The 16,726-nt window shown below is 42.0% G+C and overlaps 1 protein-coding gene across 1 annotated transcript in view; it reads left to right on the forward strand.

Moving 5' to 3' along the window:
- CMIP (c-Maf inducing protein) overlaps nt 1-16,726 on the forward strand; it is a 136,090-nt gene that overhangs the window by 77,913 nt on the left and 41,451 nt on the right. Inside the window, exon 3 of the mRNA XM_059824829.1 lies at nt 4,917-4,967. Coding sequence (XP_059680812.1) covers nt 4,917-4,967 — 51 coding nt within the window. The remainder of the gene's footprint in view (nt 1-4,916; nt 4,968-16,726) is intronic.

Here is a 16,726-nt window from a genome sequence, read left to right on the forward strand (position 1 = left end):
GGGTATGTGTGAAGGATGCTGTTGTAAGGAAAAATCGGGGAACTTTTTGCTACGTGGACAAGCCTGTTCTTGTATTCTTCTGAGTAACACACATGCCAGTAAAAAGGGATGCCGTAGTGCTAACTTACCGTTAAAGTAACTTGGTAGCATGGGGTGTGCAGCGTGGTGGAAATGACAAATTTTCTGCTGCTGCTTGTTGCTGTAGACATATTGGTATCAGTGGAGCTGTGAGTATTTATATTAACTAAAGGTCTTCACCATCATTTCTGGAGTGGTCGGTTTCTTGCAAAGTTTCAGGTGTTCTGTTTCTCAGCAGCCTGCAGGTTCCTATTTTGTCTCCTCCTCGCCTGGGTGGAAATTACTGCAGGGGCTGTAACGCTGGCATGAAACAAGTGTTCAATTTCCTATTTTTTTGAGCAAAAAGAAAATCTGCTTTTAAAAAGGTCACTGCTTTTTAATGAAAAAGTGTATTCCTGCTCATTGACTAAGAAATGAAGTAGTTTGGGTGCAGAGAAAACTACTTCCCTTTTTGAGCAGAGATGTAAATTTACTCACGTTGACCAAAGCTCTGTATATGCAGGCATTTAATCTCTTGCACAGTTTTTGTCCTGTGAGCAGTCTTTTTGAAGCTGATGACATTAATCCTATGAGTAAAGTTGGTACTGCAGCTGATCCCAGGTGACTTTTCCTCTCTGACAGAACATTTACACCGCAAAAATTAGAATATAAAATCCTTCAGAGCACAGTTCCCGGACCAACTCATCTTGCAAAAAAGTACTACCTACGGTAGGCATTCTTAAAGTAGATATTCTTCTTCCTCATTGGAATAATAATAAGTATAAGCTACAAGTAGTTTGAATCTTCTTGCACCTTCAAAGAGTTTTACTGCCACATTTTCCTGTTTTCTGAAGTACTTTTCTACTATGTTGTGATTGTGCAAAAACAATGGAAGGCCTTGATTGTGCAAGAAGCTCCAATCAGTTGGACCATGTGCCACCCACAACCCTGCTAAAGCCATTGCATTTGAGAACAAAATTCTTAGCAGAATTGGGGCCTATACATACCAAACGTACAGGGGGCCCAAACTGTTATTTTACATAAATAGGGTGTAAAATCTCCATTGTACTTCATTCCTATCTTATTGACTATTTGTAACAACAGCAGGCAAAACATTTCCAGGTTGAATTCTTTTTTTAAGTTGGAAAGGTAGCTGAAAGATTAGTGGGGTAGAACTGGACCCACCATGTGGGCAAGGCTGAGAGTAAGAGAAACTTTCCCTGTGCGCTCAGAATGCCTAAGGCAAACCTGTTTTAAAGTCTTTTGTGTTTCACTTTCTCCTCTTTATAGTACCCTAGAGCTGAATAAATATAGTAGGTTATGCCCTCAGCTGGAGTGAAAAACCATAGGTGTCAGTTCCCGGGAAGTGATGACTTCAGTGCAGAAGTGCTGGGCTCCAGGAATGCACATCAGATAAAACTGTAAATGTGTGTGTGCAGCCCTTATAAATGAATTGTAGTTCTCTCCACCACTTTACACTTTGGTGCTTATTGCTCCAAACTTCAGAAATTTTATGCACAATAACCTGTATGCTTGAGTAAGTCAGTGTGGGCAGAGGTGGCCATCCGCTGGACAGCTGTCTGGATGAGCAGTGACAAGAGCCTGATGGCTCTTCTGTCATCCCGGCATGCTATGAAGCTCTCAGTTCTTTTGGTAAGAAAGAAAAGTAGTCCCTTTCTCAGTGTAAGGCTGAAAAAGAAGGGGGAGGAACAAGGGATGCTCTGCAAGAGCGAGCTCTTCATTGTCCTCTGCAAAAGATCCAGCGTTTCCTGCACATGGCTGTGGTTTCCAGCTTGCTGGAGTCAGGCAGGCGGAAGGGTGCACTGGAAGGATTAGCCTCTGCTGCCTGGGAGAAATGGGGAATGCTGGTGTCAGACAGCTCCATCCAGATAACGATGGTTGGGTTAAACGCATTCAGTCTATCTGTGTTGAACACTGTGGAAAGAGCACTGGTAAAATGACTGTTGACTTTCCAAGTTCCTTGTACTGTTGAGTCCTGATCATTAATAGAAGTGTGGGGATTCCCTAAAGGTTTGTTTTTCCACTTTTGTGTTCACTTTGTCTTCTTTGTCTTTGTTTTCCTTGGAAGTGGTCTTGAACTGTAGCCCAAGCTCTGAGGGTTTCTAGTTTTAGAGTGATTCAAACTCCTAACCTAGATCCAGATGCAAGTTTTCTTGATCACTTCTGCTCTACAATAGCTAACGCTACGTGCAGACAGTGCTTGGTCCCACACTTGGAACCTGGTCACTTTGCTAATTTTACTTTTTAGATGCTTTTTGTATATTGCTGCTGTCAAGTTAAATCTTTCCTCTGCTGGTTTTGGTTTTGCCTTTTATAGCATTCTTTGTTTTCTCCTCCAGTATTTGCAGTCCACTTGTGTCTCTACCTCTGCCTGGTGCTGTTGTCCTCATTAATGGTTTCTGTCATCCAGTTTATGTAAGGCTCCAGTTGGTTGCACAATCTATCTACACATAGTATTTTCTAATTATTTGTAGTGGTCTTACAATCGATAGCTACTGACATCCCAAAAGTAGGAGAATAATTAACAGTTCTCAACAGTTCCCATTTAGGGCTTTAGCATTTGCTCTTAGTTTAGACTTCAGTGCATTTTTGGTTCAAGTCCTGTAATGGTCAGAGCAGGGACCAAATCAGGTTGACGTTTTGCCTGTTTGAGAGAAATACTTCATCTCCCTAGAATATTTTGGATTTTATCAATTGAAGTAACAGTATCTTAGTTTGCATAGCTCCTATATACTCGGTCTGCATATGTTTTTTTTTTTTTAAGGAAGTAATGGATGTGTAACTTGCAATGTTACTGGTGCTATTGTTTAGTATACATGCCCAAGCCTACAAAAACTTTCAGTTTTACTTGTTCTTTAAAGGGCTTTGATGCTAACATTTGAAATGAAGGTGTTTTGTTCCCTTCCATGAAACAGCTTTCTCCTTTTAAAAAAAAAAAAAAAAAAAAAAAAAAGAAAAAGAAGAAAGGTTCAATTTGAAATTGAATCTTTCAAAGAAATCTGGTGGGTTTTTAAAGCATTTTGTCTGGACAAAGATAAGAAATATCTGAGCATATTTACTTCATGCCTTTTTCATTATGTTAAAAACGTTCTTCAGGCTTTTTGTGGCAAATTATTTTTGACCTTTTTATTATATTTTAATATAATATAAAGTATATTGAACTGAAATTCAATTCTACAACATATAGGTAAAAGGTCTGTCTTATCATATGTTATAATGCACACATATCCATAAAATACTGTGTAAATAACAGAAAGAAAATCATTAAATATTGGCAAAACAAAATATCTTGAAGACTGCAATCTAAATGTTTTTACAATTTTTCATTGCATGCAAAGAAAAAAATAAGGAAAAAAGAAAAGGAAATTACGGTTTTTGTTTCCATTTGTAGCAAATTCATATTCTGATATGTCAACATTCTTTATGAAATGGAAAGTTTTTTGATAAACTCTGTGGTCAGCCAAGATTATTTATGATAGATTTCTTCTGCTTTATTGCCTAGAGATCTAGTGGAGGAGCAGTCGATTCTCATTAATATATAAATAAATAATATGTAATATGTCTATAAAAGAGCATTACTCCATTTAATTCTGAGAAATCAGTACAAATTTATGTCACCGAGACATCAGTATCTGACCTTGATATTAAACACAGTTTTGGTAACCATGCAGTATTTTTACTTCTAGTATTCTTGCCATTATCAGTGAACTGAAGCAGTGTCAGGAAATAAAATTCATTCTGCGATGTGGATTTTGGATACTTACCTGAAAAGGTGTGGGGGACTGAAATTTGTTGAACGATGCTTTAATTTCCGAGAAGTATGTGGTTTTTAGCTCGTGAAGACCCTCACCTTTTTTTTTTTTTGACATGGATTTATGGGCTATCCTGTAATTTTCACTGATTGTGTAAAACATTTTGAATCGTAAGTAAAAATTGCCCATTGGCAGTGATGAGACAGAGTTGGAAAAGCCAAAGGGCATCTCTACCCACTCAAATATTTCAAACTTATGTCACCTTGTTAAGGCATGCATATTTACGTCGCTGTAGATGCTTTTATATTTTTTGATACCGAGCCTTTTGACCTTTGGGAGTGTTGAACTATTCCTTCATTGGCTACGAACCTGGCTTCACACTGAGAATTTCTGGCAGCTCTGCTTAATACGGACAAAAAGGGGTGATCGCTGGGAGTGATCATTGCAACATTTATGCCGTTGCTGCAAACAGTCTGTGCATGTATCTGCATGTCTGTGTGTGTTATGCTTTTCACTCTGTTATAATATCGTTGAAAGAGCTAAGACGTTATTTGAATTGCTTTGGGGCCAGCTGAGGAACAGGACAAGAAGGGAAACTGGAGTATGGAAAAAACCCACCCCTCCTAGTAAAATGTCAACCCGTCTTCTTACTCTGCTCCTGATGATTAATAGCAAAGGCAAATGTCCTACAGACATCAAAGACCTGACCAAAACCTGACTGAAATCAGGGAGGATTTTTCAGAGTCTTTGAGTTGGACACCGTTTCATAGGAGGTTAATGTTTTGTAAGGGTTTGGTTCAGTATTTTACATTTGCAGCAAGGTCTTCGTGTCACTGCTTTCTGTGAAAATAAACTGGTTATAATGTAAAGTTGTATCTTTGAGCAAAGAGTTTCCCGCACTCTGATGAGGCTGGGGGTGAAGTTAGCCAGGGTCATAAAGTTCAGAAGAATTTGGTCAGTACAGCCTTATGGGTGTGGGGCACACATGGGTGATTTGCTTTGGTTTGGCTGGGTGATCTGAAACACTGGTAGAAACCAATGATTCTGTTTGTAACTTTGGTTTATTGTAACTTTTGTTTATTGCAGGCTGCAAACAGTTACCTGAGGGATCAGTGGTTCCATTCTTTGCAGTGGAAGGTAAGTTCTGCACTTCGCTGTCTTCCTTGCCTGCCTCTAAGAATACTTTTTAGCATTCTCTATTGCTTCATTGTAAGACCCCTGCATGGATAAAGTCTTTTTCTTACAGAAACCCTTAATCAGAACATGTATGGAGTTTCAACTTGTTCATGCCGTGAATGAAGTGGACAAATTAGCTTGTTACATAGCCCAGCTTTATCAACATGTGATTGGCTTCAAAAAGTAGATAGCCGGTAAATTCATGTTTAAATAGTATAGAGATTGGATGGTTTTGGTTTTGTGCTATGAAGTGTAATACGTTACAGAATGACTACAACCTAATCATGTGCTCTGGACTCTTGGGATACTTGCTTTTTTTGTTTGTCTAGTTTTTTCTTTTTCTGAGAAACTGGGAAGAAAGGGTGTCTTTTAGAGTTGCTTAGTGTAAGTAGCATCAATCTGTTGTGCAGCAGTCTGTGTTTATGCTTTAGGATGATTTGGATTTAAAGGCAGTTTCCATTTCAGAGGTCTCAAGCCCTTTCTCATTTTCAGTGGCAACAATGGACTGATTGCCCTGAGTAGGGGAAGTGGATCACAGTGACAACATTGTCTCTCAAAAGCAGCACATTCCTCATCGAAAACTGTAGCTGCTGACCTTTGGATGGAATCTGTATGGATCTTTGATGTAGCTGGAAACAAGTTTTAGCCAGATGCTGAATATGGTTGTCCTCTCTTGTTTTGCAGTGGGAAACACAAGCAGTAGCTTTTCAGTTCAGGACTTGTCTTCGGCAGGGTGTCAGTGAAGTCAGCCAGGTTGGCTGTGTAGCTTGTCAAGATTTCAGCCTGCTGACAGCAACCACATGTGAAAATAGAAGGAAGTCCCTCCCACCAAACTGGTTTTGTTGTAGGTGTGTTTGATAGTTGCAAAATAGTTGTGTGGCAAAACTACAACTACAGTATTGGTGTGCTTTGTATAGCCATCAGCATCTGGCAGAATCGTATTCTGAGTGGATCCAGGTTCTTATCAGTAAGAGCCAAGTGTCAAGATCTCCTTTTCCAGACCACTGGCATATTCTCCAGCCTGTTACCCTGATTGTCTAAATGAGCGTGGGACAGTAGTGCTGATAGTAGAAAGCTGGGCTGTGGTGTGATGCTTTATTTTGGCCTCTTGACAGTATCATTAACACAATGCCTAGCCAGTCTTGCTTTCTTTGCAACTCCTGAGGATAACAAAGAGCTTAAAGCATGCAGAGGCAGTATCTCCATGTGGCCGTTATTTTCCCTCCTGCTTTGGCAGGCGAGGATCATTGGAGAAGGCACAGACAGAACTGATGATGGAATTTCTTATTCTACCTCACCCCCAACCAGGATGGCTGTGGTACTGGTGTGCTGGTGGCATGTGCCCGCTTTGCTCCTGCAGTGTGGGGAAAATCGGGATCGGAGGTGCAACTCTGAAAAAAAAGTGAGGAGTGGTAAAGATGCAACCTGGCCCACCACCACCCACTCCGTCAATTAAATTATGGAAAAAAAAAAAAAAAAAAGCCTAGACAGAATGACCTGGCTTGCTCACATGCCTTTCAGTCATAGAGAGAGAGCTTTGCTCTGTGGGAGTTGTTTTTAAAGGAGTATTTCTTAAACTTTCCAATGCTTCTGACCAAGCCTCTCGTTTTGGGAAACTCTGAGTAATTTAACTTGTTGCAAAGTAGAATTTATTTTTGCTTCCTTGCTTCCCTCCCCACCCCCATTAAATTCGTTTCTGAAAAACAAGTGAAACATTATCTTGATTTGAAAGACCTTCCTTTTACCAAGAATAGCAAGTAGCTTTTTCCCATAAGAACAGTGACAGGGTTTAGTCACTGCCCAGGTACTTTACGTTAACAAATTCCTCTTTGCTAAAATGGGGATAGTTTTGATGCGTTTTGTTGCTTAATAGTTCAGAGGAAAAGCACCTGGTAACTTTCTGCTCTCCGCTGTGGTTGATAGTTGGCAGGTTTAAGTGAAATCACAACAGAACTAAGAGGCAAGACAAAGTGGTATATCTAGAAGAAGAGTGGAGGAGTGCAGTTATGTGGTCTACCTTAGTGAAGTTTATCACTTTACTAGCACCATAGCCTATGGCTTTAAGAGCCAGGTGCCAAGGTTCATCTCACTCCATAATTTGTATGGTTTGATGATTAAGCAGGTAGTGAGGGAACCCACAAAAAACCAGGAAGCCTGTTCTTCTGGAATGGGTCATTTACACAAAACACCAGCTGGCAGAGAGATCGCCGCAGCTGTATTATAATTGGGTGGTTGTGCTGATGGATGATATATTTGTCCAGTGGTCTTACAAATAATAGGTCAAAACATTTCTGCGGGCACGTAGAACAGAGATGCAAACTGGTGCAGATAGCTGAAGCAGTTATTCGGGGGAAAACATTCAACAGAGATGAGCTTGCCATTGTTCGTACTTGTGTGGTGGAAGCATTTAGTGGGTCCAGCTGAACCCAGAGCCCCACTGTACTAGGCACTAGGTGTTGGTGGAGCAGGAGACCTTCACTTCCCCTGCCGTGCCCAAACAAGGCTGGAGGAACCCATTTTACAGATGGCAAACTGATATTCTGAGAGTTCCCAGCAGTGGAGATTGCCCCCCTTGATCTTAAAACAGGAATACTTAAACCACAGTTGTGGGAGCGGATTCATATTCTGTCAGTGTCCTTCTGGCTCCTGTTCCTGTGCTTCAAGCCTTGGGAGTCAGATGCTGCATGTAATCTGAGCTACCTGGAAAATGGCTAGGTCCAGTGAATAGCTGTGGTGTTAAATATTTGGGGAAGCTCTTTAGGTTCAGGCACATACTGGTTATCCTTTGGTCTTGTATGAAGGTACTAAGGTCTGTGAGAGCGCTTTTATGTGGTGCAGTTTTAAGCATTAACACGCTGTGGGAATTCAATTTGCCAGCCAGCACCCTGGAAATAATTTTTGTTCTAGAGACAAACATTGAAATAAAAATCAAGAATAAGTTCTTTCTGCATACCAGAGAATAATAAAAGAGATGCTACAGATAAACAGAAATAAAAGAAAACCAAACACATAATTATCCATGTTTTAGATCCAGCTCCAAGAGGTTTTTTGTGTCATCCAACTAAGTAGCTGTCAAGATGCTTACACAGCTTTTTAGATGCAACTTTCTCCTTTAATACTGTGCTCATTGAAGAGGGCATGGATGTGGGGACAGACTGTTCCTTATGTAGTAATTTTCTCTTTGGGTTTTCAATTTCATACCCTCCCACTAAGGGTTACTCATAATTCCTCATTTAATCTGGATATCAGTGTGTATCACAAGTCCTAAAGGATTATTGGCCACCTCAGCCTATTTTTAGAAAGCTTGATTTCTTTTGGGTTATAGCTAAGCCAAAATATCTTTGTCCAGAGAATAAAGAGAACATGTTAACAGCTGTCCAGATCCTCAAACATAAACAAATCATTAATCCAGTGTGTAAGGAATGTTCCTTTCAACCAAGGAGGTTGGATTGAAACCATGATATGTAATCTTTGGTATTTGGAAGCTGGTAAGTCATAACTGTGTATCAATAAAGATAACAACACTTTCTGTGAACATACAAAAGAGAGGAACACATGCAGTTCATGGCCCTTTCTGGATCTAGGCTAGGTACAGTGGTAGCCAAGCACTTATGTAGGGGTGAACACAGGTAAGCTTGCCTTTGATGGGTACTGTGACTAGTAATTTTGGGACACACACAAATAAGCAAATAGGTACCCCCGGTGTTTTCTCAGACAGTGTCCATCTGCTTTATTGCTTGTTTATATCTTGCCGTCTTTGGGCTAAGGACTTTCTGTGTATTTGTATAGTGCTGAGCACATAGAGGTACCATCCCCTGTAGAAAGTGTTGAGCCCTACTACACCACGTGCTTCAAGTACTAGTCATTACAAGACCTGCTAGACTAATTTAGTACCATGTTGCATTTGAATCAAAAAAGACATCAGTGAGGTCATCTTCAGGGGTCTTTAGGCCTTCTCTTGTGGTATGGAGTACAGGTACAGACTTACATTTGTTCGGGGGAATACACCTAAAGGTTACACAGCATTTTTTACCATGCCTGGGAGTAAACTCTGGACGCCACCCGCATTGTGGGATGTGGGTTGCTTGTATTTTCTAGTTAGCTGAATGATGCAGCAGTGAAACATGTCAGTTGACGGCCTTTGGGGGAATGTCCTGAATTGACACTATAGGGAAAGAACAGACCTAGGTCTGCAGTAAAGCATGAAGCATGACTCAAACTGAGCTTTGTGCGCCTCTGACCTGGATCTTCTAGAAAGGCTTGCCTATACTTTGTCTTTCTTACTGATGCTATTAACGAGTCCTACGACTGTCCCCTAATGAGTAGTGCTGCTTGGTTAGGGGTTTTACCCATCTGTTAGCATGGACAGTGCAAATGTGTTAACTGTAGAATTATTTAGGTTGGAAGGGACCTTTGAACATCATCTGGTCCTCTCCCCACCCACGCCGCCCTTTTTGTCACTCAATGCAGGGTATACTTCGAAGTTGTACGAGCTTGCTGGGAGCTTGTATAGCTGAGCTGTGAAGCCCCAAACCAGGCACAGTATTCCCAAGTGGCCTCACGAGTGCTGAGCGGAGGGGAGCAGTCATCTCCCTCATCCTGCTGTCTGTGCTCGTGCTCGTGCAGCCCAGCATGCATACGCACCCCTGCCTTGTAGTCGACAATCACATTACCTTTGTTTTAAAATTCATTTTCTACACGGACTCCATGTTTTGATTCCCATGAATTGGGAAACTGGAACAATGCTGTCATTTGGGATTTGCAAGCATTTTGCATTGAATGCTAAAACAAGCAATGTTGGCCTTCGTTCAAAAACTTTAATTTTGGATTAATACTTCCGTGGTTCTCATAGGGGTTGTTGTATCTGTGTCTTCAGGAAATAGATGCTTCCATGCACAAGCAGCCCTATTAATTGCAAAGGGATTGACTGTCACATAAAGTCATACTTGACCTGAATGACAGTACGCTCTCTGGTCTTTACTGTGTCCAGGTTACGAATTCCTTGTCCATTCGTACCAAATATTTTTTGTACAATAGCTGTGGGTGAGTACCAGTTTTTGTATCTAATGGTGAAAGTTCAGAGGGAGTTATTTTTCTGTGCTTTAAAACTGCAGAAAATTAAGTTGAGAGAAACTGTTCTTGAAAGTGTGGTAAAGCCTTCCTTGTGTAAAGCACCTTTACGGTTTTGTCGCCATGGTAATGATTAAAAATAGTGCTGATACAGGAGTGGGGTTTATATAGAATTTAAATGATGACATTAAAGAAATTTATAGCCTTAAATCTTGGTAAATTATGCCTTAAAACTATGAGATCAGGAAAAAATCACATTGGTTATGGTTAAAAAGGCCCATGTCTGTCATTTGTATTTAATCACCTAATTTATGATCTGAGAGAGGAAGCTTTGATACCCTGTGACAATTCAATAACCCTGTGCTGTACTGCATAGTGAAAATATTATTCAAAGAGCTCAGCAGTTCTTTGGAGTGGTGCTTCCTGGACTTCAGACCCTCTCTTTGGAGGTTACACAGCACACGCAACTGTAATTCTCTTGGCTGTTTCTTTGCTTGCTTTAGCTGAAAACCTGAGGTATTTTCACAGAACATGGAAGTTCCCATTTTCTGTTATTTTGAGGTGAAACAATAAATAATTATCATACAATTAGGCCAACAGCGGCTTTTTTTTTCCTTTGTATTTTTTTCTTTTCCCTTTTGTGTCTGTATATGAGTCAATAATATATTGATGGGAACTTAAGCTGTGGAATTAAGTTTTGCCTCTCAAAGCCTCAGGGCTTTGAAAGCATTGTGGGCTTTGACGACACACGCGTTTTGGAGGAGCAAGTTTCTCGCTTTGACAGATAAAAAAGGCAGGCCACAAGTTTTTGGCTGGTGGTTTTACCCTTCCTGTGGAATGCACGGTTGCCAGTTGTGGGAGACCGTGACCAGGTTTTTAAGATAGCCAGAGTCTCTCCTCTGCAGGACTTAGAGCATCCTGATGGAGTTTCAGACTGGACTTCATACTTCATAGGGAACAGATTCAGGGTCCAAGCGGTGTGTTAATGGATCTGTGTTGCCAAGAAGAGAAGCTGGGATGAGACAGAGCTTTCTAGTGAACATAGTGGGACTAAAAATGTATCTTGACATTTTTCAGTTCCTGATGCCCCCTCTCATGGTTAGGCTGATACCTACTGCCAAGATTGATTCTTCTTTTGTATTTGAAAGGTAACGTGAAATGCAGCTGTGCCTGCCTGCATGGGGCTCTCCGGTGACATCCCTTTGCTCTTTATGTGGTGATTGATAATACCACCTGGTCTTCAGTCTGAACAACCTCATTGCAAATTCAGGAGCTACATCATGGAAATCTTGTCATACTTACAGACTTTTATTTCCATAATGTTTATTTTTTGTAGTTAAGTATTCTCCCCTACATTTTTTTTTTCCTCCTGCTTACGACATCTTCATGAGCATGTGAAGTCCATTGGCTCCCCCATTTTCCCGCACGAGTTTGACAGTCTTAGGCCATCTGTTATCAGAAGTCAGTTGAAAAATCTTGGCCTTGTTTTCTGTTTCTGAGATGTCAGTTTGCCAGAGATAACTGTGCTGTTGCAGCAGAAGGGCATTTATCTCACTTTGGGAAGTGGAAATGAATAGATTAAAAACAGAGAAGACGTTGACAGAACTGGATCTAGACAGAAAGTTTTTTCTTTTATTTTTTTTATGAATCACTGGTGATGTTTTAAGAACTGGATCAGGTAGAGTGGTTATTTTTTTTAAGTTTTCACTGTCTTTGCATTTGGAAAATACCTCACCCTTTCTGGGGGGACATTGGAGCAGGTTCCTCCCATAAGGTACGTCTGCAGCAGCGGCAGCTGATCACCATCTGTGCTCTGCATTGGCTTGACATGAATCAGTTTAAACCTGGGAGCTGCATATCCGTGTCAGCACAGCACTTTGTCTAGCCAAAAGAGGCTCTTGGCAACGTGCTGAGATGCCAGCCTGCATCTGAGCTGCTCTGCCCTCAACCAGCCATATGCACGCATGGTTTGTATACCCATAGCTGCCTCCTGCATTGCCAAAACAGGCTTTTTTTAAGGAGACAAAACTCAAGCCAATTAATGGCCTAGTGTTGAAATCTGAGTAGAAACTAGACAGTTATTTTCTATCTTGCTTTAGCTAAGTCAGGACCAGCTCTAAATTTTCCCCTCTAGACTTGGATGCTATCCTATTCAAACTAATGCTAGGTCTGAAGATAGAGGGGTGTCAAAAACAGCTGAATAAACAGGTCAGCTTGTTATTGTGTACTTAGGTCTCGGCTCTGAAGAGGAGTAAATACAATTGCTGGAGTATGTTGCTTCTCAGGAATGCTGAGCTGCTGGCCAAGAGGGATCCTTGGGTTTTGTCCTGGCAAATTGCTCCTCTGCATTATTCCAGGGCTGACCTTATGACTAATTCTCTGCAATTCAGGACTTCCAGGTCATGGTGACCACTAGTTTCACCAAATTACAGCTTCTCCTTTATAGCTGTCATAATATAGAGCTGTACCAGAATTAGTCTCTCATTCAGGTTCCTAGCCACAGAAAAATCTGTTTTTAGGAGATCTCTTATGAAGACAGGACAGGACTGGTCGTCTTTCCCAGGAGTGTAATTATCCTCCTCGCATGATGCATTGGGTGTGAAAGCCTAACCCTGGGAGTTGACACATGCTAAGTGCCTTGTTAAGCTGGTGTCTTGGGGCCCAATTCTGCATTATGGATGTTATGAGGACTCTCTGTGTCAGAAGACCTACATGAGCCTGATGGAGCAAAGAGGATCTAGGTGCTGTTTCAGATTTCTCTTTCCTTTCTTGCACAGTTTTGTCCTTAGGTTTATTTCTTCCAATGTAATTAGTGTGTTGAGTGCATCATAGTATACATAGTGCATTATAGGATTATAAAAATGCTGCTAATATCCACAAAAAACCTGAAACAGTATGTTGCAAGTGTCACAGCCTGTATCATATGCTCTAGCTCTTGCTCTAAGTCACATGTTCAGCTTGTCTGTCGCACCTCTTTGTCTTTTTTCCCCAGAATACGAATTGTTTCAAAATTAGAAAAAAGTATCAGAAAACAGTGCTGGTAAAAGTATGCCCTTCATTCCCCTGCCTTCATTCAGAAGCCATTGCATCACAGCTATTTACCGTAGTCTGGTCTCTGGTGCTCTTTACTGTAGTATTTAAGATGGGAATACTAGATTAGGCTGTGTGACCACAGGCAAGATCCATCAAGGATAATGGGGTTGTTGTGAGTGACTTGTTTGCATCGGCCCATCTCTGAACGTGCGGTGGCCAGTGGTTTTGGTAGCACCCCAGCAATCTCTGATCCTCTGCGAGGAAGCTAGCCTTGGAATCAGAAAACGGAACACTGTGAGACTGGCTTCAGTCTTGCACGTCACGCAGCATTTGTACAAAGGAGAAAGAAAACAAGCGAACTGCAGAGTTTCAGTGGCATTTTGGTAGGCTAAAGAGTTGCAGGAGGTTTGGGGTTTTGTGCTGATGTGGTGCAATAAGATGTGATATAAAAACATGGAACAAAGTGATGGGACTGTTTCAGTGCAAATGCTGCTCTGAAATCTGGTATCTCCCTGTGAGAAACTGGGAAATTCAGAGCTCCAAAGCCCAGTGATCTGAAGCCAGAAATACCCTGCTTTTCTGAAGTCCCTTTTAAGATGCTTGTAAGCATCACATCAGTATCCAGTATCTGTGCTCTCCCTAAGGCTCTGCAGCAGCTTTCTGACACAAACATCTTCCTCGAGCCGTGCACATCTCTCTTGCTGACGACATTGATGATGCAGGTGCACAAGAGAGAGAAGACAATTTCAAAGCCATTTATGGTGTTGAAGTGCTAGAAACTCAGCAAAATAATACATTTGCCAAGGAGGAGAAAGTGAAACAGGTGGGTAAACGTCCATTTGGAAGGTTTTGCTGACTGGTGAGAGGGGAGGAGGGCAGGAAAAGCCAAGGGTGCCCACTGCTAGCAGTGGAGAGTAATAAGGAGAAGGGATGACGTGGCTTTTTAATCCGGTTTGCATATCTGGGAAGAAATAATTGCTTTGTGTACTACTCAGTGCTACCTAAGCTTACTGGCATTTCCCAGAAAATAGAAGGGGGATGGATTATCTTTCAGAGATTATCTTTTGTTAGCAGGTACTACAATGTGTAGCATTAGTAGCTGCTTAATCCCAATTTGAGGTGGTTTCTTAGGTGGCAGGTTCTTCCAATCAGAGTTTTTACATGCCTGAAATTACTGGCATATGTTTTGCAGCCTTGCAGATGAGGCAGGGTCCTGTTTTCCTGGTGATGACCAGCTCTCTCGTGCCTGAGTTGGGATCTGGAGGGTATAGTGTCAGAGTGGGGGGGTTTCTGCACAGCAGGTATGTTGCCTGGCTATTCTGCACGGTGGCCTTGCACACAGCTTTTTCTTTGGCAGACCTGGTCAAAGTGCAATGACGATAAGATTGTGCGTGTTCTTTTTTTTCCTACACACTATCTCTTCTCTGCAGTGGCGAAGTCATTTATTCCCACCGCAGGCTGAGAGCTGGTGGATATCAAGGACTAGGCTCCACAGACACAGCCATCATGTGTGGAATATGAAGTGCGTGAACCTAAAGGTGTTAGGAACCTGGATCAGTTCAGCTTGGTGTCAGGCATTCTGTAATGCAGTCAGTAATGGTAGGTCTCTCCACAGAGAAGCACACAGCAAGGACTGCACCTTGGTGGCGGTTAATGTCACAGTGCTTTGTGTCTTCTGCTTTCTGTTTGATGCATGCTAAACTCCACAGTCATACAGTGCCTGCTATAGTTTGTTTATTTAATACTATTTTTCCCCCCCACCATGCACTGCAATGCAGTTAGTCCACTGAAGGTTTTGGGAAGTGTGGAGTATATATGGTACACATGTTCCTGCTTTTCATCTAGTAGTCTGCTCTTTTTTTTTTTTTTTTTTTTTTTTTAAAAATGGAACATGATTTTGCTGACTCCAGCTCATACTGCATAATCTCAAATACAGGAGCACGTCAGACTCACACCCCTCTGGAAACTGTGGGTTGTGCCAGAACACCAAGATCCCAATGTCCAGACAGCGTCCGTGTTGAGCATTTGCTGCTCTGGAGAAAAGGGCCAAAAATGCTGCAGCAGGCAGCAGTGAGTTCCTGCAACAGGAGGAGGTAGTTGTGCCTAAACATGTTTGAAACATTCCCTCTGATGATGAGTCAGAGGCTGTTAAAAGTGCTGTAGATCAAGCAGGGTGTCTGGCTCCTGCCCTAGTGGTATGAGTCCAGCAACCTCCCTGTGAAGGTTTTTCTCACTCATTCTGCAAGAGTTTAAAGCAACTCAGGAGGGTTTGTAAACCCTGCCTGCCCCCAGCCTGCAGTTAGGGCAGACCTTTCCTGTACATGTGGGACAACTGTGTTGTTCAACTGTATTGAAGTTGTTGAAGTTTTTTCCTTCTGCCCAAGATCAGGAGGAAAAGGTGTTATGTGACTTCTGCTTAAAAAAAAAACAAAACAAAACACCCGAACATCCATGGACAACATATTTTTAAACATTTCTTCTTTCGGGGAGATGTTACGTGGGATCTGCAACCCAAGATCACAGCTGTGTCTCTACCAATGCTTTTTGTAAGTAGGGAGTGGCTTGTGCTTCTGCTAGAAACGTATCTGCAGTCATAGTGAAATTCCGCATAGCCAAAGCAACATTAAAAACAAACCCCAGCTTGGCTCCGATACGAAAAATACGGAACAGCAGTTGCTGTGTGCAGGATGAAAGCTGATGTTTTGCCAACCTGAAGTGTAAAGCTGGTGCTGGAACTGGGGCCTGAAGAATGGGAGTGTTTGCCAAAAGGAAATGGAAGCAGGGATGGAGGGTTTCGGGGAATGCATCAAAGTCAACCATGCCAAAAAATGTCTCCCCTGTGGACAGGTCTGATTACGATAGTAACCGCATTAGCCCGTGCAAAGTGCAGCTGGAGCCACAGTTGGCCTTTTGCGTTTTCTAGCTGGGGAAACGGCATCTCAAATGCACAGCTGAGGGAGAGCTGGGTTTGGATCAGCCAGCTGTGTTCCTGCATCTTAGTGACCAAAGGGCTGTATGCAGTGATTTGAAAGAAAGACAAGACACCAGCAAAAACAAAGCCCAGTTTCTCTCCTTCGTAGTGGGAAAGGCTACCAAAGATGACCTCTTCCCTCCCCACTTAGGGGACTAGAAGGAAGCCACAATTTTTGCGTGGCTTTCAGATTTTGGAGGCACACACACTGCATTTGCATTCAGGCTTGTCTTCAGTGGAGCCCGTAAATTTAAGATCTGCTTGCTCAGTGTTTTTAGTTTTCTTTTTTCCCTTGGATAGAATATCCTTCCCTTCCCATCCTTTCATCCCCCCTTATTGCTGAAGGGTATCTTTGCAGTAGTCTTGAGCACATCGGAAAGCAGAAGCCCAGAAGGATGGTCAGTCAGGTGACTGCTGTGTGCAAAGGAGGTAGAGATATCTATATAGATAGATAGAGAACATGCTTCGGAGCAAGTTCTTCGGTGCATTAATGTCACAGGTGCCCAGTGTCATGCTGGGAGGTGAGCGAGGAGGCTGCCCTGTCAGGCTCCGGTCCCACTTCCACTTTGCACTTCTCTTGGTCCAAGCAGAAATGTGTTTTGTCCAACTTTCGTCCTTGTACAATTCTGTTTATTTCAGCATTCTT

This window comes from Gavia stellata, chromosome 15, assembly GCF_030936135.1.
Source record: "Gavia stellata isolate bGavSte3 chromosome 15, bGavSte3.hap2, whole genome shotgun sequence".
Taxonomy (NCBI): Eukaryota; Metazoa; Chordata; class Aves; order Gaviiformes; family Gaviidae; genus Gavia; species Gavia stellata.